The sequence below is a fragment of the Malaya genurostris genome, chromosome 3, assembly GCF_030247185.1.
Source record: "Malaya genurostris strain Urasoe2022 chromosome 3, Malgen_1.1, whole genome shotgun sequence".
NCBI classification, from domain to species: Eukaryota; Metazoa; Arthropoda; class Insecta; order Diptera; family Culicidae; genus Malaya; species Malaya genurostris.
In genome coordinates, this window is record NC_080572.1 from 174,269,027 (window position 1) to 174,296,986 (window position 27,960).

Consider the following 27,960-nt stretch of genomic DNA (forward strand, 5'->3'; position numbering starts at 1 on the left):
TTTCTGACAACCACTGTAGAACGGAGTTGGCGTAGTGGGCTGAATCCAAATCCGCCCAGCAGAGAGGAGGAGCCTTATGCTTTCTGTACAGTGGCAGCATTTCCTTCTTCAAACATTCTTCCTCCTACACCTTGGCGTTAATTGTGCCCTTCGTGAAGAAAATCGACGACCGCAAACCACAGATACAAATTGCTTGCCAGACCAACACCTTCTGCCCAAACTTTTCCATCTCCACCGTGGTATCAGCGTCGTCCAGGTCCTGGTACACCGATTTCGTATAATATTGCGGTACGGGCAGCGCTCGAGAGTCTTCCTTGGCGTAGGTTTCGTCGTCGATCAGGATGCATCCGTCTTTATTCTGTAGAATCCGGTTATAAAGTTTTCGCGCTCTTGTTTTGGCCTGAACTTGTTGTACCAGGGACTTTTTCGGCACCTTCTGTTTCTTGTTCGTTTTCAGGGAGTTCCGAACTTTGATCCGTTGAATCATCCCGATGCTGGTGTTGAACTGCTTGGCCAAATCCAGCGTCGACGCCGATGGGTTTTTTCTGATGTGTTCAACCACTCTAAGTCCCGGCCGAGCTGGCTGGGACCCGTTTTCCTACCGGATCGGGGCAAATCCTTCATGGAAAGGGTCTTACCGAACTTCTCGATAATATTTTTGACACTGGTGTGGTGCACTTTCACCCGTTTTGCAATTTCGTTGCACGTGACACCACTTTCTGAGCACCAAGTGTGTAGAATTTTCTTTCGCGTTTCCGGATCAATTCGACTCATCATTGAAACGATAAACCGTACAGAAACCAATCGATTGCGCAGTTGTTATTGACATGTAAACAAACATGTTACCGCAAAACACGCTGCAAAAAATTAAGCCATTTCAGAGTAATAACTGTTTGAATGTTGCTAACTACTTATCGATACACTCCTTAAGATAGATCCTGATCATGTCCATTAATACCAGTTCGTTCCTGTAACACTTGTGGTGATGCAGAGAATTCCTTGGACACTAGTAGCCACAAACGGCAAACTAACATTCTTCCCATCTTACAGTGACCTGCCTGTGCGTTACCATAGCTTAGGTTGCGCATAGAGCATGATCTACTACTCTCAAGTATCAAGTATTTGGTTCAATATGAAATTCCAACTCATTACCAATTAATCACGGGAATCTCACGAACTAGCTATTTTGTTAAACTTCGATATGAACTTTCGGAAACAGTAAACTAATCTTGTCAAACGCTGATCAGCTCGAAATGAATCCGAGATCGGAAATTCTTTAGCGACACTCTCATGTTAGTCCAAAGGTAGAGTTTACGGTTTATACTTCTCATCATACCCCGGATACTCTAAACGGGTTTCAAGACGTGGCTTTTCCAACTTTTCCAAAATTTTGAACGTGGTTGTCGGACAATAACCGTAGTAGTTGTCTAAGAACCTCTTGAATGCTTTCGATCGCAATAAGTTTCTCATCATATTTCGCGACTTAGTCTTTCCGGCACTACCTAGGAATCCACCTCACAGTTAGACGATGATAATAGTAATTATGAAAAAAAAACATTTATCGAAATTTAAACATTTGTTACTTGCAATCGTTACACCATGCAGAATTGAGAGTGAGATATCCTCTTCGTGAGAAATTATTATTGACTATTTGGAATGACAACTTGACGAGCACCAAGTTTATTAGACGGACGGCTCTCTGTTGGTGCACGTGTTGGTATCTACTATCGTGAATATCGAGACTAGACCAGTCTCATTCACTTTCATTTTGGTTCCGACAGTCATCGAAGACCTAAGCATTTCAAATACTGTTTTCTTCTTATGTGTCCCTGGTCATTACAGGAAATGCACGGGCTGATGAGTTTGCTGGAGTGTGTGAAACGAAAAATTTAGAAGATATAGCACAAGATTCGTTTGTAAAAAAATAAAATGCGTGTCTTATTCGCATATATTGCGAAAAGTCACAGAAACCATTTTTACACTTTTTACTACTGTGAATCATAGGTAATTAATACTGTGTAAAATTGTTATTTTTTGATTTAAAATGGTTTCCAGACTGAAGATGACCCTTCTAATAAAGTTATTTCGTTTCAGATCATACTGACAATGGAATCACAGATTGAATTTCAACCAGTGCAGTCAACTAATAACGCTGCCGAAAGTGATTGCGATCGGATATCGGATGGCGAATCAACTGAAATCATCAACGAGCTGGAAGACGTTTTAACGAATCATTCGGTGACAGCCGGCGAGGCCGCTCTTGTGTGGAACGGCTGCGGTTGTAATGCAGAAAACGCCGTGAAGGAATCTTCAGCAGTCGGAACTGCCGAACCGGGATTTATCATGTCCACCGAAATTAGTGATAATGTTACTGAGAGTTTTGTGATAGCCACACAGCAGAATGAGAGTGTCAATCAGGAGCACGAAAGGATAGAGTGTTCAGAAAAAAATGTACAGATCAATGGCGTAACCGGTGATCACGGAATTAATTCTAATAAATCCGATGGTTCACAGCTTGGAGAAGAATTCAAGGAACAGTCGTTTCAGAAAAGTGAACAGAAAAAGTGCGAAACCAGTGAAATGGAAGGTAACGTTCTCAATTCGAATGAATCCGATAATGTTGTTGAAGAAATAGTGGATATGCACGGTGTTAAAAAGAAACAGCTTGAAGAAGAGTTCAAGATCGACTCTGCGGGAGTTTGTGAGCGGTATGGAGCGAAAAAATCAGAATCAGATCAATCTGAATTGGATGAAATCAATCGTTGTTCGACAGGATACGAAATCGAAGAAGATCCAATAGCGATTGAACCCTACGGTGAAAAAGCTTTCAATAGTTTGATTAATAGTTTTATGGCATCGTGTTGTGCATCCACCATGAATGTCGCTCAAAATCCGATTGTTTCGCACAACTTGCGCAACGATAGTTGCATGCCTTACGACACCAAGAGGACCTCCGAACAGGAAAAGGAAATTGTAATGACATTGAACTTGGTAGGCAAATTTTCTTTCGGAGATGAACTAATCAAAATCAAACCTCCTACATCCATGACACAATTTGACCAGCTTGCATATTCCGCTAGGATCAAGTACGGCAATATAATGATCAAACTATGCAACGAAGGCAGTTTGCTGTTGGTGGATGATAATTTTGTGGCAAAAGTAAGGTTAGTCACTCCAAGACTACTCAGGGAAACGACCAACTTCAGCCAGGCGAAAGAGGTTTTACTACAACAGGTTCGGATTGAGAAAGTGCTGCAGGATGATTTGCCGATTAGAAGTCATCGACCTGCATTTCTCACTGCTATCCAAGATGCTTTGAAATTATCCGCAACTGACGATCAATTCGTCATTAATTGCATCCAGTTAACCTTCATTTTGACAGTAACTCAAACTCGTGAAACTTTGTACAATGAAATTATCAAAAATTCACTGATATCTTGAGGCAATCTGCTTCTGCTTTAAACATAGCTGAAAACCGCGTTCTTGTTAGGAATCAATTACTGTCCCGTTTCGGTTTCTTATCACCGAATGAATCCGATAAGAACCTATTCGAGGTTATCAAACGGACATTGAAATCATCTCTCGCGGAATACAAAAAATGTCTTCTGGAAAAAGTACCAAAATACTTGCAGGGTCAAATTGAAAGCATTAGCCTACTTAAAACCTTATTTGTTCGGATAAATGATGTAAAATTATTCACGGATTTATATGGTTCTCTAAGCGAGGAAGTCTTCCAGAAACCGCTAGCTGATCTTACCGCGCGATGGATCGCCAATATCAAGTCGATGAACGTCAAGAATATGAAAAATACAGTGGTTCAAACAAATCCAATTTATTACTTCCTGTGCAAAAGTTTGAATGAGCTAATTATTGAGATTAATGACAGAACCGATCATAAACCAACAGATCTGCTGACTAGCAACAGCTCCGGATGGCATCCAATCAAGAAGATCAACTGGAAGTCGGAGAATTCCTCGACAAAGTGCTTTGAACGGGAATATCATTTCATGTTCATATTGCTGAAACATTTTAATCTGTGTCCCAGTGGCAGTCGCCAACGGTTTGAGTATGAAATGAAGCTGTTGAATGGATATTCACACAAAGCCATGTGGACAAAGCTGGTAATTCATAAACCTTCAGAGAATTTTCTTCAAATTTCTGATGAATTCTACGTTTGGTACTGCTTGCTAGATGATGTGTTGGCTTATGCACTTCCACAAAAATGTAAATTGGAAAATTTCGAAAATGTTTTCCAAAGTTACCTAGACTTCATGTGGGTAACGATCAATTGGAAAGTTTGCGGGTTATCACTCACAACACGGCTCGATTCATTGTTCAAACGGTACCATATGTGACGGTGGAGGACAGTTCTGTTATCGATCAACAGATCCTACAGAAACAGTTGAATATTATCAACTCAAATATCACCGTTCCGACACCTTCATCGAACAAGTTCCGCGATCTGATTGATGTATTCAATATCTACTGGAAAAACAGAGAAGATATCATTTCTGTTATTACTTTCAAAATAAATCTACCGCAAATGATGACTCTTAAGGATCGTTTGGTGGAGATTGTATTGGAGGCGTTAGAGAAAAGCGTTCCTTCAGAGGAAATGGTCGCGTTCTTTCGAGCGTACAATGATTTGTTGGGTGATCTGAACGATGTTCCGTTCGATTGGTATGTGAAAACGATTTCCGATGAAGAGCAGCTGAAATTGTTGATCGAATTCAGCGTGATTGTATTCGATGAGAAATGGATAGATATGGTGAATATGACCTATAGAGTTATCAACCCGGAGAAATTTACCCAATTAGTTTCCATCCTATTTGAAGGTTTCCCTAAACCGAAGCACTACGTAATTGAGGTTCTACTGGCTTTACTCTCAAACATAAAACAGCAACTCAGCAAAACACGTTGGGAATCCGGCGAAACGCTATCGGAAATAGATCAAATCTGTTCAACGAACGAATTAATTTTCGCTGTTCGGAGCTCATTCCTGTATTTGCTGGAACTACCGGATTATGATTCTTTCGAACTATTCTACGAAGAACGAACAAAGCCGTTCGCCAGTGCTATGGCCAGAAGCAGATCTCGTCAGGATTTCACTACTAGAATCTCTCTGATTAAGGAGTGTTTCTGGCACGTTCGGAAACAGAATGAAATGGACGTGGAACAGGCACTAGAGCTGTTCCACAAGTTGAACACCGGAGTCAACGATGAACTGCTTCGAAACGCATATCTACAGTACACTGCTAGCTTGAACCGGTTTATGCAACCTTCACCTGAAGGTAAGTAGGAAATTCATTTTTAAGAACTTATTTATAATTAGTTGAAGCTAAAAGTTTGACAGTAGCTTCAAGAATAATTGGATTATTTACATACTAATCCAAGCATGCGTAGAATGAAAACCGTATATGTAAAAACGAAAAACATTCCATTTCGGCAATGGCATGCTTGGATCACGAGTAAAAAGTTCTATCCTAGGTAAAAAGAATTTTTTTTCAGATATGTTTCCTTTTTCAGAAAATTCACCAAACCCAACCAGGATAGCAAAACAGATTTTGAAACTTGTTCCCGTTACATCATTTGAAAGTTTGACATCGGATTACAAGCAAAGAAAACTGCCAGAAATTCTTGCGGGATTGGCAGCCGTGTGGTCCACCATGGTCTCGAAGGATGTCTCCAGCACGAGAAATTACCTTGCCCCACACTGCGTTCAGATCCTGTGCATTCTGAGACTGATGAGCGTAGATCGAACGGAGGACGGAGTAGCTAAACATCTGGCAGAGGTTTTGACGGGACAAGGAAAGTCTCTTGTTTATTTGTTTATTTGTTTCTTATGATTCATCTGACATAGTTTGTCTTAATGAATAAAAATTAATGAACTAAGTACACTAAATTTAATTTTCACGATACACAATATGAAAAAGGTCAAGTAGACGTTGATGAAACACACGGGACGACACATTAAAATCGAAATACTGGAAAAACTCGTTGAATCTCGTACAGACAGAGCGAAAAGGTTCGTGCTGTCCATAAACCGTATTCCTTGATTCCAGGAGCAGAAAGTTGCGTTGACGAAGTGATCTTTCCGGTGCGTAGAGATTTAACCGCATTAGCAAAGTTGGGCAGTCAATATCCCCCAAAAGCAGTTTAGCAGCAAATGTAGCTTGAGCAATGATTCGTCGTGTTTCCAATGGCTCAAGATTCAATAGACGACATCGATCGGTATAGGGCGGTAAATTCATGGGGTCACGCCACGGTAGCAGTCGCAGAGCGTATCGCACAAATTTTCGTTGAACAGCTTCAATCCTAGTTTTCCAGAGAGCATGGTAAGGACACCACACCACAGCGTTTGACTCGATTATAGAGCGTACAAGTGAGCAATACAAAGATCTCAAACACAACGGATCCCGAAACTCTGAGGCAATCTTCATGATGAAACCGAGTTGACGATTGGCTTTGGCTAAAATTTCGTCATAATGAAGTCTAAAAGTCATTTTTTGATCCAGAATGACACCAAGATCCTTTATATTCTCCACTCGTGTCATAGATCTTCCCGCAATGAAATAATCGAATATGACTGGATCAGTTTTACGATGGAAGGAGATGATACAGCATTTCTCGATACTTAAACATAAATAGTTCTTTGAGCACCATTCAACGTACGTTTGAATCATTTCCTGTAACTCAATGCAATCCAGGAGACATTTGACAACTTTAAAGATTTTTGTGTCATCGGCATAGGAGAGTCTGCATTCCGGTGGTAATAGTAGCAGAAAATCGTTCATGAAAATCGAAAACAGCAGCGGTCCAAGATTACTGCCTTGCGGAACTCCGGACAGGTTTGAGAAAACTTCTGAAGTCGAGGAGCCAACTTTTACACTGACATAACGGTTTGTTAGGTAGGATCTGAACCATTTCACGCTCATCGATGAGATTCCCAGTCGTTGCAATTTTGATAGAAGAATTCCATGATCCACTCGGTCAAATGCTGCTTTGAGATCCATATATGCTGCGTCGATTTGCCATCCGCCTTCCATACTCTGCACACATTTCGAAGTGAACAACATGAGATTAGATGACACCGAACGTTTCGGATAGAACCCATGCTGCTCGTTATCTATGTAGTTCCTACAGCTGGCAAAGAGGGAATCGTTCACAATAATTTCGAACAGCTTTGAGCAAGCACACAAAGACGTTATTCCTCGATAATTGGAGACATTGCGTTTATCACCTTTTTTGTGAACAGGAAACAGATAGGAGAACTTCCATCGAGAAGGAAACTCACATTGTAGAGTTGAAAGGTTAAACAGTCTTGCTAGTGGATAACTGAGAGCGCCTGCACAACGCTTCAGCACAGATGAGGGAATACCGTCGGGTCCAGCAGCGAACGACAACTTCAATTTGTTCAATGCGACTCTAACCATTTCTTCGGTTACAAGCGGAATATTGAAATTGAAAATATCACGAGGCACATCTGTGACTGCTTCGTCTATTTGCATCAGTGTAGCAGAACTTTCGTTGAATGTTTGTTTAAAAATGACGGGCAAATAAATCGCACTTTTCCTTTTCGTTGCGGGCCGTTTCATCGGTTAAGTACATAGAGTGCGGAAGGCCAACCTCTCTCCTTTTTGAGTTAACGAAGGACCAGAAACGTTTAGGGTTTCGACGAAGATTCATTCCAATACGTTTAATATAGCAACGATATAGAAAAATGTTGTAACGGCGATACTGTCTAGTTACTATATTCAGTTGTTGTTTGATGTACTGCGAACGAGTGTTACAATATTTTCGTAAGGTGGCAGAACGTGTTCGCTTAAGAGCACGTAAACGTGGATTAGACCACGGCGGTTTTAGCGGTGGACGACTAGCTGGAACAGCTTGAGAAACAACACTTTCTACAGCATCGCAGAAACATTCAACAGCGTCATTGACATTAGCAGTCCTTTCAATGAATCGCCAGTCGATAACGGAAAGTAGATCGTTCAGTTCGGCATAATTGACTCGACGAAAGTCAAGAGAGAATGAGATAGATGGTTCGTCGTACTCAATTGGCGTTGGTATCCTAAACTCAACGCCTAGAGCGGGATGGTCCGCGTCAAGGTCAATCAGTGGCTCAACTGGCGAGAAAACGTTTATGACCGGTAAAGCGACATCATTTGCGAGTATTAAATCTAACAGACGATCGTTTCGATTCAGCAATGTATTAATCTGGGTAAATCCATTCAGGTTGAACCCATCGAGAAGAGCGCTGCAGGCAGTCGGAGTCTTGTGTTGGGACTGATGGCTGCTCTATTTGCGTTGACTGGTCATAAGCCGCAGATTGTTTGCTACAATCAGTATTTGGTAAAAAGAGATGAATATGATTTTAAGCCGTTCTTCGAAATGTTGAACATCAAAAACAAGATCAGCTACAAAACGTATGATGCAATGGCAAATGAGTTTATTGCTCCTATTATCGATGGTAAACGAATGGGATTAAGGAATTTGGTAACGAATACGATATTGAAGGACACAAATCCTGATCGCAGTAAGCAAGTTTTCGAGAATTCGTCTAATTCGGTGCTATTGGTAGATGAAGTCGATGTATTTTTCACTAAACAGTTTCATGGAAGCTTATATTATCCTGTAGTTCGAATAATGTTACCAGGTTTAGAGCTTATTCAAGAGAAAATTTGGAATCTTGTTACTGTAAATCCCTCATTAACATCGGAATCCATTGAACAAACTATTCATTATTACATCAAATCATCCCCTATTACCGAATATTATACAGTATTTATTTATTTCCGTCTACGAATAACTAATTTTGTCGTGAGTGATAACTCGGATATAAATTACGGTTATTTCAATTTGGACTGTGGCTCCATTTCCTACTCAATGCTTCCTAGACGATTCCCTCTTATTTTGGGTGTATCCGGCACGTTAACTGCACTAAATCAACACGAAAAGGCTTCAATCAACGACGTGTACAGCATTCGCCAATTATCGGTAATGCCAAGCTTTTTCGGCTCTTCGACTCTTCGATCCGAAGACCCACTTCCAACAACTGGTGAGCAAATCGGAATGGTTGAATGCAATTTTTTGTCGCGCCAACACCGTACTCGGAGCTAAGCGATCTGTTCTGGTGGTTTTCGAGAACGACAATAAGTTGAATCAATTTCATAAGGAATATTCTGGTCAATTCGACCGAGTCAATGTTCTGACGGAAAACACAGATTCAAAACAAAAGGAGCGATTTATTGAGGAGGCAGGTGTTGCTAAAACGATCACTTTGGCAACTCGCGGCATGGGACGAGGCGTCGATTATAAATCCAGCGTTTCCACCGAGAAGCATGGAGGCATGCACGTGATCCAAACATTCTTTTCGTCGGACTTAAAGGAAGAAGTTCAAATAAAAGGTCGCACGGCACGCAAGGACAACCGCGGTAGCTACGAGCTGATCATCTGCCAAGTTGATCTGGAGAGAGCAGATTTACTCCGGAAGGTTTGTGAGGTCAACTATCGCCAGCTGAACGAAGCTAGACTAGATTTGGCGTTGAAAGAGAACGAGCAGATTTTAAGTGACATAGCCAATGGAAGCGAGAATCATGAAGTGACGATGCGATACATGAGAACACTTTTCCAAACGTCGTGAATATAATAATTACCACATGTTATAACTGTTATCCGTTATTTGCATTCGAATCCTCTTCTTCTTCTTTCTTTTTCGGATAAAGTGACAGCCAGTGATGTCAACCCTACGGATTTATCCGTAGATCTACGGATTTCTGTCTTTTCTACGGATCTGCGGATGAATCATATGAAATCTACGGATTTAGCATTATTTTACCTGAAATCTCCTGAATTAGCATTAAAGCTCTTGACATAAAAGGAAAATAATTAAATATTGTTATATCGTCCGCAAATTTGTTTTGCTTGTCCAATTAAAAATGTAATCATGCATCTATTGGCCATCGATCTGTCATTATTAGAAGCCTGCCTTTGTGTATTAGAGCTTAAAGCTGTTAAGTTTATGTAAATATATTAGTATAAGTACTCTTGAAACAAAATCTACGGATTTGACTTTAACGAAAAGTGGCATCACTGGTGACAGCTTCTAATTGATGATTAGTTTATTTGACTATAAACACTGTTATCATTACTTTTTGATGAACTTTTATTATATGTTATTAACTATGTATATTAGTTGATCGTTAGAGTTTGAGCACTTTCTCGCATGTTTTTGGATCCTTTGTTCTTCATACGAGTTATCACAGTTCTTCAAGGTTTCGATATTTGCAGTTTTATTTAAATTTATTGCGTGTGTTATTCAATCGTTGGCAAGTGGCGTATCAAGTGGGGGTGAATATAAAATTGAATCTCATTTACACAGTGATAAAAAAATTTAACATTCCAATTTTTACCCGGCTTTAAGGATTCCTTAAACTAAAACTATCAGCAATAATGCATTTGAACTTTATTATAGGTCACTTTCGGAAATGATAGTCCAATTTGTTTCGCTTCACTTCTTTATGCGTGTGAGTAGCAAGTATTGTTATTAAGTTTTTTTACTATGCCTATAACTATTGTAAATTGTTTTAATAAAAGTACCTTGAAAAAGACTGATAGTTTCGGTTCCGGATTGTGGGAGAAAAACCAATGATTTAAATGTAATCTCTTATGGTCTCGTCCACTAATTTTATCCAGATTCGATTTCCGGTTCTGTGATTGCAGGGTGATTATTAGTAATTAGGCGAGTATTAAAATAGTAAATTTGTAAACTGTCTTCAAATATCATTGAATTAGCCCAAGTAGCAACTTGTTCATAAAAAAATAAAAACAAAACAGATGGTACATAATGGTCGCATGACAAACACGACAAAACAAGTCGTATTATGATGGTGACAATGGCGTCAAAATAATGTTACGAATTGACATCTCATCATACTAAGTTACAATAAGTTCCCAAGTAACTGTTCGGTAATCTAACTCTTGCGACATGCTCGCATTGACTGGTTTTAGTCGCCAATTGGTCACCGTAACAAAATGCGACAATGACAAAGTGACACACTAGACAAAGTTAAGTATTGATTTCATATCGGTTACCGTATTCGTTGTGATGCAACAAAGAAATACAAATACAGTGTCGGTTGAACGCTTCCGTTCATTATCCCGGACAATAATATTAAATCAATAAGTAGAAAATTCCTTCAATTTAAAAAAATTGGTTAAAGGTAAATCTGCGCTCATTCGCAAATTTTTTGCCGGTACATATGCGAAGCAAACTTGTTTCATTCTGGGAAGTACATTCGCACTAACAGAAAGAATATTTCTACACTTTGTCACGGCAGTGTATGCATAGAAAAACATTATGAACGGGGAATGAAATATTCATTAAATTTGAAAAAAGGTGCAATTTTCTAATTATTGGTCAACTGTCTATATATATGAAAAACTAATATTAATCATAAAAAACTCTAACATCTGAACACATTTCGACTTTTTAGCTGTACGTTTCAATAAGTACAATGATCAACTTCACCATAAATATCGAATAGCACATAAATTTTGAGTAGATATAGTGATTGTAAAGAATATTGAATTCTATATTTCAGCTCTCATTACCGGATGCCAATTTTTGGCCGTAAATATTGAATGGGAAAAACATCAACAAATTGTAATTTGGCACAAACTTCTATTTTCTGTTTCATTGTGACTGATGTGCGCGCTGAATCAAATCAAATATTCTTTATTGAGAAGTTGTTTGGCAACCCTTTGTAAGTCGCACAAGCTCCGCCTCTTACGCTTTTCAGGTTACATAGCAGTTATAATTCACGTTGCAAAGTCTTCAACTTGTTCCATGAATTTGTGTCATATAAGTTACTGTCATTGAAGTGTAGTAACGTGTGCTACTTGGGTGGTGGGTCTTGATAGTTGATGTCCACACAAATTTACATCACCTATACTACCCATACTCACATATCAGTCACATATCGATTTTCGCCAATATTGAGTTAGCTTGAGGAATGCAATCCATCCTCAATAAACTCTCAGAAATTTCAATAAAAGTTGAGGATTTGTTCAGTAAAATGTGAAAAAAATTTCAACTAATGTGTGTCCCATGTGCAAAGTACCCGTATATCAGTCCCACTCAGTGCAAATTTGAATAATTTCATTTGTTGCAATATTGGAATAGCAAAGGTGTATTACCGATATTTCATATAATAATACCATGATTTAGCATTAGGTAGGGATGGGTATCGAGAGGTAAATTATCGATACTTGGTATCGCGATACCGTTTTGTCTTTACAGGTATCGATATCGATACTATAGGAAAAAATATCGATACTTGGTATCGGTATCGGTATCGATCAAAAATACAAGCTAGGCCGATTTTGATTAAACTAGGGTCAAATACACCCAAACCTCCATTTACGTAACTTATATATGTATATATGTATTAATATACGTTCGCATGTGTACAAATATTTGTATTTCCTAATACATATAAATATTGGTGAAGTAAAAGCAATCATTTATATGTATAAATATATACGCAAACGAATGAGTGTGTAAGCATACATACATACATATATAAGGTTCGTAAATGGAGGTTTGGGTGTAGAGGACCTCCCTAAAGAGCCAAAACGCTGATGATTGGTTTTGAGATCCTTTGTTCACCTTTCGAGTTACAGACGGTTAACGGTATCATTTTACATCTTGGTTGATTCAGTCTGTTTCTTCAATAAAAACAAAATTCGTTATCCAAACTAGGTAAGAACACTCGTTGAAAGTGTTCAGTCGTCAGAAAACAACTTTTGTCGCCCGGCTAATGAAAACAGGCGTTGTCCCCAATGCTGCAAGAAATTTTTTTTAAATTGAAACAAATGAACTGATGGCAAATCGATTCCCATGAATGCAGAGGGTTGCAAGTTCTTGGTACCGGGTTTCTAGTAAAAAAAAGCCTTCATTTCAGAACGAGCCTCGCTTGAGAAGTCGTCGTCCGGATGCCGATTATTCAAAACCGTATCATGCCAGCTTCATAGATTTTCATCGGTCGCTGAATCCGTCGCATCTCCGTTAAGGAACGAACTCGACGTCTTCATAATTGCAGCTTTGTTGGCTTCTTGTTTCAAAATTTTTACAAGTTCTGCTTGAATCAACAATAGTTGCGCATTTGAAGAAGCCGAAGCACTTTAAAAATGGAACCTTATAAACCTGAGATCCAGTAGTGTAACTAAAGCGCACTGCATTTTTTTCTCTAAATCGACGAATCGTCGACTCATTTCAATGATTAGAAAAGCCTTCCAATTCGAGCGTATGCCAGCTATTTTTATCGTTTCCTCATCTGATGTGCTAGGTACATAAGAGAGGTCGCCGTTTTGTTATTCCTGGAATAAAATAATAAGTTTTAATAGTTATATACATTATTTTATATTATATGCTCTTACAGAACTTCGCTTTTGGGTGTCGCTGGCTGCTCTTTGATTGACTATTAGAGTGGGATCTAGATAATGTTTACTCCAAGCTAGTATCGACCATGAAAATATCGATACCGCGCGATATCGAAAAAATCGATACTTTAGGCTTAAGTATCGATACCTTGAAGTATCGCAGTATCGATATCCATCCCTAGCATTAGATAGCACAATAAATCGAAAAATTTGAAAATAAAATTTTAATCGTCTTTTTCTCGACATGCCGATTTTCTATACCTATGGGAATGATTTGCAAGTATGGGCAGTATACCGATTCCAGGTTTCCAATGCACATCCGGAAGCATCGAAAGTAGTAGTCAAATACTCTGGATATACTACGATTTCTTAAAGATGGCTGCTCGCATCACACACGTATAATCAATTGATGATTACACCTTGGTTACCTAAGTGTCTATTTAACCTTATGTTAATCAATTGAACTTTCAGTTCCCAAATCAAGGTGAGATGAAAGATGAAAAAATCAAACCATCACATTGGGTAGCGAACAATATTTCAGGAAAAATTGATATAACAATTTTTAGTATTCATATATTTTCATATATATTTGCAAAATTTATCAAGATCTCATGGAATGAATTTGCGCACAGAACTTTTGTACTTTCGTGAACGATCTCTTGCACTTATTGGACAAATTGTGTATTTCTTGTAGCACCCGAACATTCCTTATGTTTTTTTTTGCGTTTTGAAACAGTTTTTTTTATAATAAAATGTTTTTTCTGGCCTTTTTGCGTAAAAGCTTTACGTGGCCGATTGGCTTACGTTTTTGTCACTAAAATTTTGTTTTTGCTTTTGCATCTCGTTGTCATCCTTTTTAGGGGGAGATGAGTTTCCATTTCCATCCAACGAGGATCGGGGATTGCTGGTTGGTTGGAGGGTAAGTTGTTAATTGCAGCTGGTGTACTTTGTTCTAAAGGGGATACGTTGGATGGTTTCGTTGAAGGGGATGCTTCACTGTTGTTGGTGACTGTCACAGATGCACTGGGGTTGCTTGGGGTTGGTGTGAAGGAAGCACCGTTGTCCTTTGGTGTGGTTGTCTCCTTGTTCAGTTTATCACATGGCTTACCGTAGTGAACAGCTTTTTGGCAATATTGACATGTGGCCATCTGATTGTCATAGGTAACAAGTGATTTGCACGGAATTCTTGTATCCTGACCGAAAGTCACATAAGAATGTATAGGCCTCTTCAAGCGCATGCGTAACAAACGTACGCCATTTAGAATACCGGGGAAAAAGTTCTTCCACTTTTTCCACTTTTCTTTTTCGATAGAGAGAATATCTCCGTATTGGGACATAGTTTTGCGAATATAAGAATCGGTGACTCTTAAGGGAAGATCATGCACATGCACTTCTATAACACTATCTTCCATATATACTGGAATGTTGTACTTCATGTTTTCGTGCTCCACATAGTGCACATTGTTATTGTCTTTTGCGAATTGAATTGCATCCAACTTTTTATGAATCTGGATGTAAACAATATTATTTGTCTTATTGCATTGAAGTAAATGCACACGTTTAATGTCAAGAAAATATTAAATATTCCTAGAGCTACCTCTCAAAACTCTGCCCGGGTTGGCGGTTCAATGCATAGGACGCTGGTCATACAAGCCAGTGATCGTATGTTTGAGTCCCGACCTGGAAGGATTCGTAGTGTCAGTAGGATCGTAGTACTTGCCATGCAATGATCCTGTACGCTATAAATCGGCTGCGAAGTCTGTTGAAACAGAAAGGCCAAATTCCACAAAAGGAATGTAATGCCAAGACTTTGACTTTGTTTTACCTCTCAAAACAAACAAGTTGGTCAAATACGAACAATTTGCATTACTTGGCATTTGGAATTCAATTATTTCAGATACACCTTTTGTCCTCTGATTATACAAGATTACGTTTTATTTTAGTTTACTCCATCTCAACCTGTGTAATTATTGAACAACTCCAAACAGATTTTTGATTTAAAAGTTTATTTCAATCGATTGTTTCATTCCAGCAGTTATTCCATCATTGGAATCCAATGTCGTACAGATGCAGAAAATATCTTTTGACCTACACATCCAAGCTGATCAGAATCTAAATCTTCTAGGCGAATGACAATAACAAAGTTAGGTAAGACCCTGCAGAGTTTAATATCTGTATCGTAAGAGATCGAACAAAACTTTAAATTACTGTACTGTACTTAAGTTCATCAAAGTGCCCAAATCTTCAAGAATTGAAACTCACCGCTCGTAGTGTTGGCAGAGATGCTTGCATGAATCCCGCATTTATGTTAACTGGCAACTGTGCTCTCATCATACATAATAGCAACATTTTTCGAATTTTTGGAGATACCTCGTACCAATTACTACAGTATATTGCTTCGCACACCAACTCGCTCTGAAATCATGAATACATTAAAACACATATTACAACACCAACACAAATTACCTCATATGACATGATCGATCCGAAGTAAGAGAAAAAGCTCACTTGTGTCAGGATCGCGATAATATAAAACACATAAGCAAAGTAAATTATTACTGAAGATCCAGAAAACATGACTAATTGAAAGCACAATACACACAGAAGAATTGAAGCAACTAGGAGATCCACAAATATAATCCTTCTGAATGCGATAATCAACCTATTAGACAGATCCAGTATCAGTTTGTGGTATTCTATAAGATCTGTCAATAAGCCATCTTTTTCAACTAAACTTTGATCCATGAATCGTTTTTGTATGCACTTGAAATGAGCAACAAGATTTGAAGCCAATCCAGCAAAAAATGATTCAGCAGTGACGAAGGAAACAACGAAAAGTGCAAAGCTAGTTAAAATGAACAAAAATCCGAACGTCAAAGGATGAGTTGTATCGAAGGGAAAGCTGCAATATTTCAAATTTCCTTACTTGTGAAAATAATCGCTGATGAAAAAATACGTACCTTTGTGAAAGTGGAAGTTGCCACTCAGCATGGCCATAGAAAAAAAGACTGTAGAATCCTTTTATCATTGTGGCAACGATGAACAGTATTGCAGTTGTTATAACGGATAAAAAATAAGTAGTTGCTAAACGTTGATCAATCATGTGACTTTGCTCGATGATAGGCATTTCTTCTGACGTAACTACAAATTAATTGATGATGAAGTAGTCAAATGATGAATTTTTGGAAGATCTACCCTTTGCGTTCAGATTTCTGAGAACGAAATAAATTTCCCACAGTTCATTTCGGTGCACGTTGACGTAAAATTGTTTCACAAGTGCTAAGAACCCTGTAAATGCCGGACCCAAACTCTCACAAACAAGATTGATATCATTAATATTTGTTATTGCAAACGCAATAGTGCCTAAATCAGCTATCAGCACTGAAGAGAAACACACAAGAAATACAATTTTACTCAGCACGGTTTCATTTCTTCTAATGCCAATCAGAGCCAGACAGAAAAGCTGTACTCGCACAAAACGTTCCTTGGTCCAGTATTTAAACACCATTTCGATTCACTTGTTCACCATCAGATGAAATAATAGTTGATTCGTAGGTAGCTTTTATCGACAAGCTGTGAAAAATCCATTCAATTCTTGTGGAACAGGGTGCCAGGGTACAATTTTCCAAAGCTAATAATTTATTTTTTTTCAGTTGATTCAAGGATAACTGATACTGAAATAAAAGCCACGGTTTTGATTGTTCGAATTTTTAAAAAAATAGATACTCCCTAGTTTGTCGTGCTGCTAGAAAAGTTTTAATTGAAAGGGTGTGTACTCCTCATTTCTTATGAAATAAATAATGATTTCTGTCTGAACATGTCGAACCAACTTGTGTAACCAGAAGTTTTCTAATTTGTTACGTAAAACTTTCATACCCAGAACGCCACTAATGAATACATTGTAAATTACAGGCTTGCTGAGTAAATACCAAATGTCAGCATTGTACAAAGTATGGTATTTATCAACTATCCAAAGTCACATGTTACAAAGTAAATATTCTCCGTTGAATGATATTTTCTTTCTGATGAAGCAAAGATTTCAGTTCTGTAATTTTCGTCATTAACGTGAATGTTAAAATGCATGTATGCAACGTATATTTTGTGGGTTTGCACACGAACAAGAGAACCGCATCAATTTATCATATTTCGCTGTTTACGGCGAATACACTTTGGCTGAGCGAATTTACAGAAGCATAGTTTTCCAAATTATTGGAGACGAGTTATCGATGATAGAAAAACAATGTTCAAGTAATTAGAATGACAACAAGATAAGAAACGTTAGACCTACATGAGATGAAGCTAACAAATAGCGAACTGCATTTAGTCAACTGTAAATAGCTGCTTCAACGACAAGCAAAAAAAGATTCTTTTATCGTATACTTTATGGTGATGAATAGTTTTGACGCTGGGTAATTTTGACACGTAAAACATTGTGTGATTTAAAGTCTATTCGCACTATTCCGGGACGGACGGAACGGGACCATCCGGGACGATCCGGGATGTTTTTTTTACTCATCGGTACTAGCCATGCAATGATTCTGTACACTAAGAATAGGCTGTGAAGTCTGTTGAAACAGAAAGGCCAAATTCCACAAAAGGAATGTAATGCCAAGACTTTGCTTTGCGATGACTGAGCTGCCGGCGTGTGTATGTATTTGAATGCCGGATCCGGCGTAAAATCCATTTGGTTGCCACCGATATTCCTCGCCGAGTTTATCCCGGTGCCGACGGAGCGAAAATCGATTTTTTATGTCAAAAATGCAATTCGCAATCATTCTTGACAGCGATAATCGAAGTTGCTCAGAATGTTAATAGTTGTAGCATTGCCCAGCAGCTAACGATCGATCTTGAAAGACTTTGGAATTATTTGCACAACTCTTGATTCAAAAAGAAGCTTGATGCATGAATGTCACACAAACACTGGGCCGCTATATGCCAACGATAGATCATAAACGTCCAGGACTGGCCAACATAATAGGTGCCGTGTTTCATCAGAATAATGTCAGACCACACCACATACAGTGTCTCATCACTCACGGTTTCACTTGCATTGTGGAACTTTCTTAGTGTTAAGAAAATGCCAGTTTGCAATTAAAGTTCGTCCGAGATCGTCGACAAAATAAATTGCTTATGGCCGGAATGACAGAAACAAAACACAATAGAATGGGCGAATATTGAGACGTTTTCGAAATGAGTAAAAAATAAAAATGCACCGTTGATGGTACGGAAAAATATCGTTGTCGTGTATAAAAAGTTTAAGTTGTGTCTAAAGAACAAATTCACATCGAACTCGAGGGCACATATATCTTTCAATTGTAAAAAACATATAGTGTTATTAAAGTTCAATCTTTTTAGCATAGTATAGCAATTGAATTCGCCAGCAATAACAACTAATTGCGCTGTGTGGAGCACGAGAACATCAAATTCTACATGGAAGATTGTTCTATAGAAGTTCGTAAGCACGATTTTCCTTTAAAACAGCAATTGAATTCACTATGAAACCTATGAAACCATTTGAGGAAAAATGTCCCAGCTCGGCGAGGATTTTTCCTTAGAAAATGAAGAATGAAAAATTTTTGCCTGTATCCATCTGATTTTGGCTCCGAATACATCGTATCCATGTAAATCTTTGATTACCACCGACAACCAGCTGGCCCCGAGTCAATATTCATTTATTTATTTATTTATTTATTTATTTGGAGTAGGGAAAAGCCCGGTGGAGACGAAATTTATCAATCTCTTTCTCTAACAGGCATAAAACCTCCTCATCATTTGTATCAACAATGATCCAACAGATACATTTAGGCCTAACACTACAATTAAAACTAACAGTTAAAACTAAATTTATAACACTATAACTAGTCGATGACTAGTTGATAGCAGTATTAGTACTCTTACTTAGAAGGTGAGAGAGAGGAGAAAAGTGGTTGGGTAAATTGAAAACAAGGGTTGGTGGAGGGGGTGCTAAACGAGCGAAAACGAACGACGGGGTTGAAATCAGCATGTAGATCTAATTAGTTATCAAAAAGATGGTGGAAGATAGAAAAAATACGATGAGGTTAGAATCGACATGTAGATCTTATTAGTGATCAAAATGGATGGTGGAAGACAGAAAAAAGAGGAAATACCGACCAGGTTAATTTAGGCGAGCGACCTAAATTGTCAGAATGATACCAGTGAAATCAAACACCTAGAAAAATAACAGCAATTAGGTTTTGCACGAGTTTGACAGAACCTCGCAAAATTCTCTGAATGAACATCACTTAACAGCTAACGGTGGTTTGGTTACAAGTTCATTCTAATTCGAATAGGGCTATTGAAGGAGAAACCGAAGCTAGACCGGACACGGGGCTCAACCGGACAGCTTAAATATCTTATAAACCAACAACTATTTCGATTCTTGGATTGATTTTGTAAGCTGCGCTTTCATGTGATAGACAGACGTCAGTCAAAATCCAATAATTGTTGAGTGCTTTCGATTACGTGGAAAACAGAATTATTATTCCGTCTCGTCTATCTGTGCGGGGCTAAACCGCTTTAACCGAACACATGAAGGGTGTAGCCAGGATTTCATATAAAAACTGCCCCCAAACAGAACAAAAATTGATATACGCTGTTTGAAAGGGTTTATATTGGAGATGATTTCCCAAAATTTTAACCCTTCAACTGCCATATTGGTGGAGTTAGGGTGGTTCTTCTGATTTTCATTCCATTCATTTTTTTCAAAAACCTCTTTAACAAAAAAATTGAAAAAATCAGGAATAGTTCAGGAATTATGGGGAACCTTTCTGATTTATTTCAGAATTTTTCAAAATATATTTCATGTGAAAAAAATGTTCAAAATTTTCGAATTTTTTTTAATCGCACTTACAATTTTGGTACCACTCTAGATTTGACATCAAAAATAAATCATTTATGAGTACATTATGCTGTACTTTTTTTAGATTTTTAAAAAATGTGGTCGGGTATAGTATCAGACTTTGAAAAAATAAACCATTCGGAAAGCCATGCGTCTCCATCAAATTGTCATCATTTGATGGAGACGCATGGTATTTAGTTCTAAGATCATAATCACATGCTTTTAGAACTAAATACAATGCGTTTCCATCTACAACTTGAGTTCAGGGCTTAAGAAAGAATTTTCATAAGGAAGGATCGGTGAAAGAAACATGAATTAATGAATTGACAAATATTTAGGTTTTAATATACGGTTTAAAGTTTTTATTCATGAAGTGATAAGTCATTTTACATTTAATTTACATTTATTGTATTCAAATCAAATAATAACTATATTTAGTAAAAATTCTAAACAACAAATAAATTATAGTTCATGGTATGAATAGCCAAGTTGCCTCAACAAGACAGCTAAAGTCAAACGGCTTAAGCTCATAAAGACGGATTAATCAAACTGGGATCGGACTGACAGTAAATCCGTCGAAAAAAATGTATGAGAGGAAAAGACTTTAAAATACAACACCTTCCTACTCGAATAATGGCGCGTGGCGACGATATCGTGGTGGTTCATGAATTCATGTCTTCATTCATTTATGACCGCGGATAAGGATACAAGAAAAGTAATACGTCTCCATTAGAAATTTATCAACGGCGTATAAACCAAGGTTTTCAACAGCTGCTTGAATATTCACCTATCATACGTACAGCTGAAATTGGACAGTTACGGCCGGCAGGGCATGTCATCAGGATAACAGATGGCAAACATTTGAAAATGGTTCTTGAATGTGATTCGGAAGGCTCAAGAAAAAAGAAGCAATACAAGGATGGATAGCAAGGTGGATCGATCAAATGGAGGCAAAGAGTGGTCATAGTCTGAGCTGTATGGAGACGACTTCTAGGTACATAATAAACGGGCTTGAGCTAATACGTGAGAAAAGTACTCTACGAAAAACCAGAAAAAGACCACTAGGTGCAAGTAAATTCGATTAATTAAATGTTCGAAAGCGTTTGAAATTCAATTTTTAAACATAGCTTAGTTTCTCATTCATTCTTAGTTAATAAATATTTCCATTGAAGCAATAAAACAATACGATTTTTCGAAATTGTTTAATAAAGGGGTCCTCTTCAGGAAATAGCAAAAAAAAAACTGAAAATATTAATTTTAAAAGAACATTTTGTTTGTATAGAAAATCGACGATGCGAATTTATACGTTCTTTTTGGGTCTTCGTGACTTGCTGCAGGTGCTTCGGCTTGATTTCTATCTGGTGTATAGTATTTCTCAGGACTGCTAATAGGTAACCTCGAAACCTACAGACTATCCCGCAAGATGTTGAAGTTAGAAATTAATTACAACCGTCCACTGGCACACATGTTCACTAATGCATTCCCTACATCATTACTTAGTAAATCGAGCCAGGCGTGCGGGCGTGTGTAAATAACATAAGGAATTTTTTTTCATTATCAATTACGTCAATACTCAAGCCCTGAGCTCAAGTTATAGATGGAAACGCATTGTATTTAGTTCTAAGTGCATGTGATATATGATTTTAGAACTAAATAACATGCGTCTCCATGACATGACGTCATGATGACAATTTGATGGAGACGCATGGCTTTCCGAATGATTTATTTTTTCTAAGTCTGATATTATACACGTCCACATTTATTAAAAACCTAAAAAAATACAGCGTAATGTACTCATAAATAAATTATTTTTGATGTAAAATCTAGAGTGGTACAAAAATTGTAAGGGCGATTAAAAGAAATTCGAAAATTTTGAACATTTTTTTTTCACATGAAATACATTTTGAAAAATTCTGAAAAAAATTGAAAAGGTCCCCCATAATCCCTAAACTATTCCTGATTTTTTTGATAGAGATTTTAAAAAAATTTTTTTTTTTTTTTGATAAAGAGATTTTTAAAAAAATTGAATAAAATGAAAATCAGAAGAACCACCCTAACTCCACCAATATGGCAGTTAAAGGGTTAAAATTTTGGGAAAATCATCTCTAATATAAACCCTTTCAAACAGCGTATATAAATTTCTGTTCTGTTTGGGGGTAGTTTTTATATGGAAACCCGGCTACACTCTTTCGGTTTGAAATTCTCATTGGATTCATGAAACATACATTAAGGTTGATATCAATATTTGTATTCCATTTTCTATCACTTAATAAAACTAGATTTACTATAAATTTGAGTAAAACGATCATTATATGTAGCGAAACAATCAAATAGTCTCCAAAAAAACTCTAAAGTCAGTTTCAAAATCAATTATTCGAGACAATACCTATATTTCCAGCAAGCAGGGTTATGTCTAACTGAAGGTTGAAACCAACAGACAATCTATTCGAACATGGTTCCATTTTCTTAGCGCCCATTAAGTTTACCTACGAATTGGCACCCTATTATATTCGTTCTTCATTTTTGTGTGAAACTTTATAGTCCGGTTTAGACTCCTCGACGAAATTTGATGGATATTTTTTCTAATCACAAAGTGGTAGTTTTAGCCGAAGGTTGACACATCGGTATAGATAATTTGGATAAAATCCTAGTTTTAATGGATTTTTTTTTCAATTTCGTAAAAGTGTCCGGATTAGTCTCGGTTTCCCCTACCAATTGTCATCCCATTAGTAAAGTCGCAATACTATTTTGCCAATAACTCAACTTTAAACCAACGAATTGAGATAAAATCGGATACAAAATCTTTGCTTCGACTCTAAGAAGCAATACCGTATAAAAAAAAGTTTTGTACAATACAGTTGTTATAGCGACGCGAAAACTCGAAACGAATTCTTCTATTCAGACACGTACCCAGAGGGGGGCCCGAGTTCTTCTCGAAAACAGGAACAGAAACAAAAAAAATTGATATGAAGCGAACAGTGTCAAAACTAAATAAAATGGAGGTTAAATTCGACGCAAAATAAACGACAATAATAAAAAAGACACTAAATTGTAGTGGATGACCGGAGCTAAAGAGTCCGTAAGTAGGGATGTCGAATTTTTCAAATTACTCGATTATTCAATAATCGAGTATAATTTTCAAACTATTCGATTGAATTTTTATCGATTTTCTGAGTTGTTATTCGATTACTCGATTAGTTATTCAATTATAGTTATAGAGTTTTTCGAAGCATTCGATTAGTTTAATAATCAAATATTCAAACTATTCGATTAAATATTTCTTAATTATCTGGGTTAATAACCGATTACTCGATTAATCGATCGATATTATGACATCCGCGAGCTTACCATAGTTGGGCAAGATTCTGCAGATGACATAATTATCGCAGAAAATCAAATCGATGATTCCACTTGATGATACTCACACTAGGTTCAAAACCCTTGTGTTGAGCATTCACAGACATTTTCATAGACACAACTTATACAAAGGTTAGAATAATCGGCAACAGTAACATGATTCTATCGCAATTATTCACTGCCCGTATAGAACCGGAACGCAAAACGAGAATAAGCTTCAGAGCGAATCCCCCAGCAGCGTGCTAAAACCGGGATACTCAGACGGGTCATAGAGAAAAATTCGCTCTCGCACTGGTGTCCACTCGTTGTTAAATGAACCATGCCAGTTTTTTGTTACTGAGATGATATCCATCTCTCTTTGATGGCACTGATTGAATCGTGTGAAGAGTTGCTAGAGAGCGTTCTTTCATATGATAAAAGCCATCCTTGATCGTGGAAGTATTAAGAAGGACATACTGTCCGAAAAAACAAAAAATATATTCTTGCAATGTTTTTCAACAATCCTGCCTTGACTCTGCGTTAAGATATTGAAAAGTTGATAATGAAAGATGTGGAAATATCTCACGAAACCATTCGGAAGCATGTGCGCATTAGAGCAATTTAACGCCAAATCGTCTAGAAATGACAAATTACTGGCACGACCCATGGATATGCATGGGACTTTACATGTGTGTTCGTTATAGCAAATGAAGTATTTTTTACTGGTCTAGAGATTTTTTTCACTCAACACTAATTTATGTAGAGGGCGTATGTGTTTTTAACCGAAAACGCAATGAAGTGTCTTTCACCGGATGCAAAAAGGTTTTTGAGTTACAATGATAAGTGTAAGCATTTATCATATACTTTTAGATTGAAGGATTCAGAAGATGAAATAGAGTTTGTTGAACTTATATATCTTAAATTATTATAGAAAAGTGCATTAATCTTATATACATTCGCCCTTAGAATCTCAGGATACTATCGAATACAAACCATTTCTTCAAGGTTTTAATGTAAATAAATAGGACTTTTAACCAGAGTAGTTTGATCTGCAATTTTTTGCCCATTTTTTATAGAAAACTATGCATAACTATTTCAAAAATTGTCATAGAGCAAGTTTTCTACCATTTTACGTATTTTTACAAAACCTAGAATTTTGTTGAACAAATTATTTCTCTTGAGATAATGTGAAAAAGCTAGAACAAAAAAACTGGTTTTTCAAATTTTTTTAGTAATACTACTGAAAGCGAAACGTATAGTTAGCGAAAGGTTTTCTACAGCAAAATTACCCAAAATTGCGATGGTTACAATATTACCAAAGTCAAAACTCTCTATCTGCCTCCAGTAAAAAATTAATTTTTGTATTTGTTTTTACACGCATACTGGAACATGGTCGATCATTCACAAAAGACCGCATCAATAACCCCTACAACTTTGCAGAAGACACCAACTAGGAAAAATGGTATAGTAAGGTCACCAAATAGTTAAAGGCATGAAATTCCACTGTGCGAAAGCTATAGCGAGTGATTGGAGCAGCCAAAATGCATCGTAATGGACGACGAGATGTACATTAAAATGGACGTCATGCTACCAATAAAACCCTGGCTTGGAGTTTATCGTCTACCAGTCCCGCATGGGTGCGAAAAATTTACCAAGCCGTACATAACGACCGGCACCATGAGCGGCCAATTATATATAAAAAAAAACCGTTTTAAATCCACCTAGTGCTGTAATGATGCCTTTCTCATATTACTTATAATTTCAAAAATATCAACAAAAGATATTGCGAATAATTTTTTTTTCAGTCTTGAATAAAATAAGAAACTTTCTTTGGGTATGAACTAACATAACCATTTCAATTTGAAAACAGTTAGGTCAAGTTGATACGAATTTTTCTTTATTTTGCATCGTCGCACTAAATGATTAAACACACTTCACCCTATAGTTCTGGAACCGGAAATCGGACCCGGATGAAATTAAACAGTAACCTATGAGACTACACACTTAAATATTTTAGCTGAATCTCGGCAAAAAAATGCCGAGATTCGCACAGCCGAGTAATCAGCAATCATCTCGGCAAAAATAAAATAACTGAGCGTCTCGGCACCCTCAAATTGAACAAACGTCAAATATTGCCGAAATCGTCAGCATAAGATTTACTGTTTGCTCAGTGAAACGTTCGCTGAATATTCGGCAATCCAATAAAACGAAAAAATGAAAAAACAAATTACCGAATCATTAGTAATTAAAAATCTAGTCAATTTTGTTTGTTTGTAATTTCTCAACATTATAAACACACCATTCAGGATCAAAAATTCATTTTATTAACACTTAAAGGAGGCTTACAAATTTTTCGCTAGTAGTGCTTAAAGCCTCTACCTTAAAACATGTAGCATAATAAAAAGCGGCGTTTCTGGGTGCGGCCACCTTGAGTCGAGCTGGAAATATGAAAATAAAAATAAATATACAAAATGTTCAATATTTAATGATGCATATACGGTATTGTTCAAAAAATAAACTTACTTTGATCTATTGAATTTGTCCATGCATTGGGTTATTTTTTCGCATATCCCCACAAAGTTTTGTCTCGAGGACTCTTTGAGCCCCGTGTTGGGTGTTTTTCCCTTATAATGTGCTCTGATAAAGTCGCTTTTTATAAAGCGAAACATGTCACTATATTTATTCAATATTTTTACTTGCAAGTGGTTCCACGTTCCAGATTATCCATTTTTTCACTCGAGAATTTCATCAGAAAATAATCGCGCAATGCGAAGCGAAAATGTAACGCGGCAATATATGACAGCTGTCGTGCTGAATCTCGGCAACAGCTAGCGCATATTCCGAAATCTCGGCAAACGTCTCTGCTGATATCGGCATATCTGTTGTTTACTGATAAATTCAGCAAGCAATTGTGCCAAATTTCGGCAAAGTGATGCATTTTACCGAAATATTAGTGAATGCATTTAACGAAGTTCAGAAACATGCGTATTGATTACTGAGCAATCAGCAAATTTAGGTGTTGCTGATCAGTTTCGGCATTTTATTATGCCGAGCTCAAGAAATGGTTTTAAGTGTGTATACGACTTTTATTTGAGTCTGTTTGTGAAAATCGATCAAATCATCTCTAAGAAAATTGAGTGAGTCTCGTTTTATACTTTTTGACCACTACTTCTGGTACTTCTGGAATCGGGAACTTGGAACCATTATAGCCAAATTCGATTCGTTTAGTAAGTAACTAATATAGCCTACAAATTGAATCAGTTTTAAGCCAAATCTAGAAGAATTTTACCCTTCGTCGCACTAAATGACAGTATGAAATCCAATAGCAACCTATGGGACTACGAGATTTTTCATTTTATGAGTTACATTATTTGACACATACTCACATAGCTCACATTTCTCAGCTCGATGAACTGTGTCGAATGATATAGAACATTTAGCCCTTGGGGTCAATTTCCAATAGTCAATTTTTCAAGTGATTGCATAAATTTTCTATATGAGAAAGGCAATAAATGTACTTTTATAGAAAAGCATCGTTTTCATGATCTTGTAATAACACTAACAGCTAGGTACAAATTTTTAAAAAAATAGAAATTTTCATATTCTCACCTGAAAAAAATTAATTTTAATGTGGCAACCCTGCACGCTATACGAAACTGAACGAGGCACGCAGCGAATGGAGAGAAAGGCAAAAAAAAAATGTCATCATTACAGCACTAGGTGGATTAAAAAATGCGAAGGGACTCGAGTTTTTGCTGCGCTCGCAATCATCTTCCAATTGACATTAAACTGATACACCGAGGAAGACTGCAAAAAGTAGTTCGAAAAATTAATATCTGTGTAAGTAACCAAATAATGGTTTAAAAAAGAAGTGTTGATAGGATAATTGAATATCCTAGGTGCTGGTGCCTATTGCGGAAGCAATCATCGAATGTCAAAAACCGGTGAAAATAGGTTCAACTATAGTACAGCTGTAATCGATATAAAAGCTGTAAAATAGGTCAAGTGACATGTTTTGTCGTTGTAGTGCTCTTTATTCGACTCAGTATTTATCACCATCGCAAGTGCAATGATTTTCATCATTATTTAACTTTGTAAGCTCTTCGAATGAATCAACTGGTTTGGGGTGCAAAACAAGGAACCAACAACACTTTTGACATGCCTGGGGATCATGGCTTTCTTAATAAAATCACGGTTCTATTGCATCTTATTACAATGGTAGCTTGACAAATCTTGATAAATGGTAACAATTATGTCTTGCTCTAATTTAATTTAACTGTTACTTTATTTAGCCCTGGACTCAGCCATAAGTTCTGATAGAG

General features: G+C 37.2%; 3 protein-coding genes across 8 annotated transcripts in view; 1 reads left to right on the plus strand and 2 right to left on the minus strand.

The window, feature by feature from the left end:
* Positions 1 to 27,960, minus strand: part of LOC131438139 (uncharacterized) — a 324,280-nt gene that overhangs the window by 173,175 nt on the left and 123,145 nt on the right. The gene's annotated exons all lie outside the window — the stretch shown is intronic.
* LOC131438140 (uncharacterized) lies at positions 3,444 to 6,423 on the plus strand. 2 transcript variants are annotated; one of them, XM_058607965.1, is made up of 3 exons: positions 3,444 to 4,768; positions 4,836 to 5,291; positions 5,527 to 6,423. In XM_058607965.1, the coding sequence occupies exons 1-3, from the start codon at positions 4,756 to 4,758 to the stop codon at positions 5,844 to 5,846; spliced, it is 789 nt and encodes a 262-aa protein (XP_058463948.1). In that variant the 5' UTR covers positions 3,444 to 4,755; the 3' UTR covers positions 5,847 to 6,423. The 2 variants fall into 2 exon arrangements, with proteins under 2 accessions (XP_058463948.1, XP_058463947.1); XM_058607964.1 differs by having other exon boundaries at positions 3,444 to 5,291.
* Positions 15,079 to 16,320, minus strand: LOC131438141 (odorant receptor 45a-like). Its single transcript, XM_058607966.1, has 2 exons — positions 15,910 to 16,320; positions 15,079 to 15,858 (listed from the first exon to the last, which is right to left on the minus strand). Exons 1-2 carry the CDS (start codon positions 16,186 to 16,188, stop codon positions 15,688 to 15,690), a joined length of 450 nt encoding a protein of 149 aa, XP_058463949.1. The 5' UTR covers positions 16,189 to 16,320; the 3' UTR covers positions 15,079 to 15,687.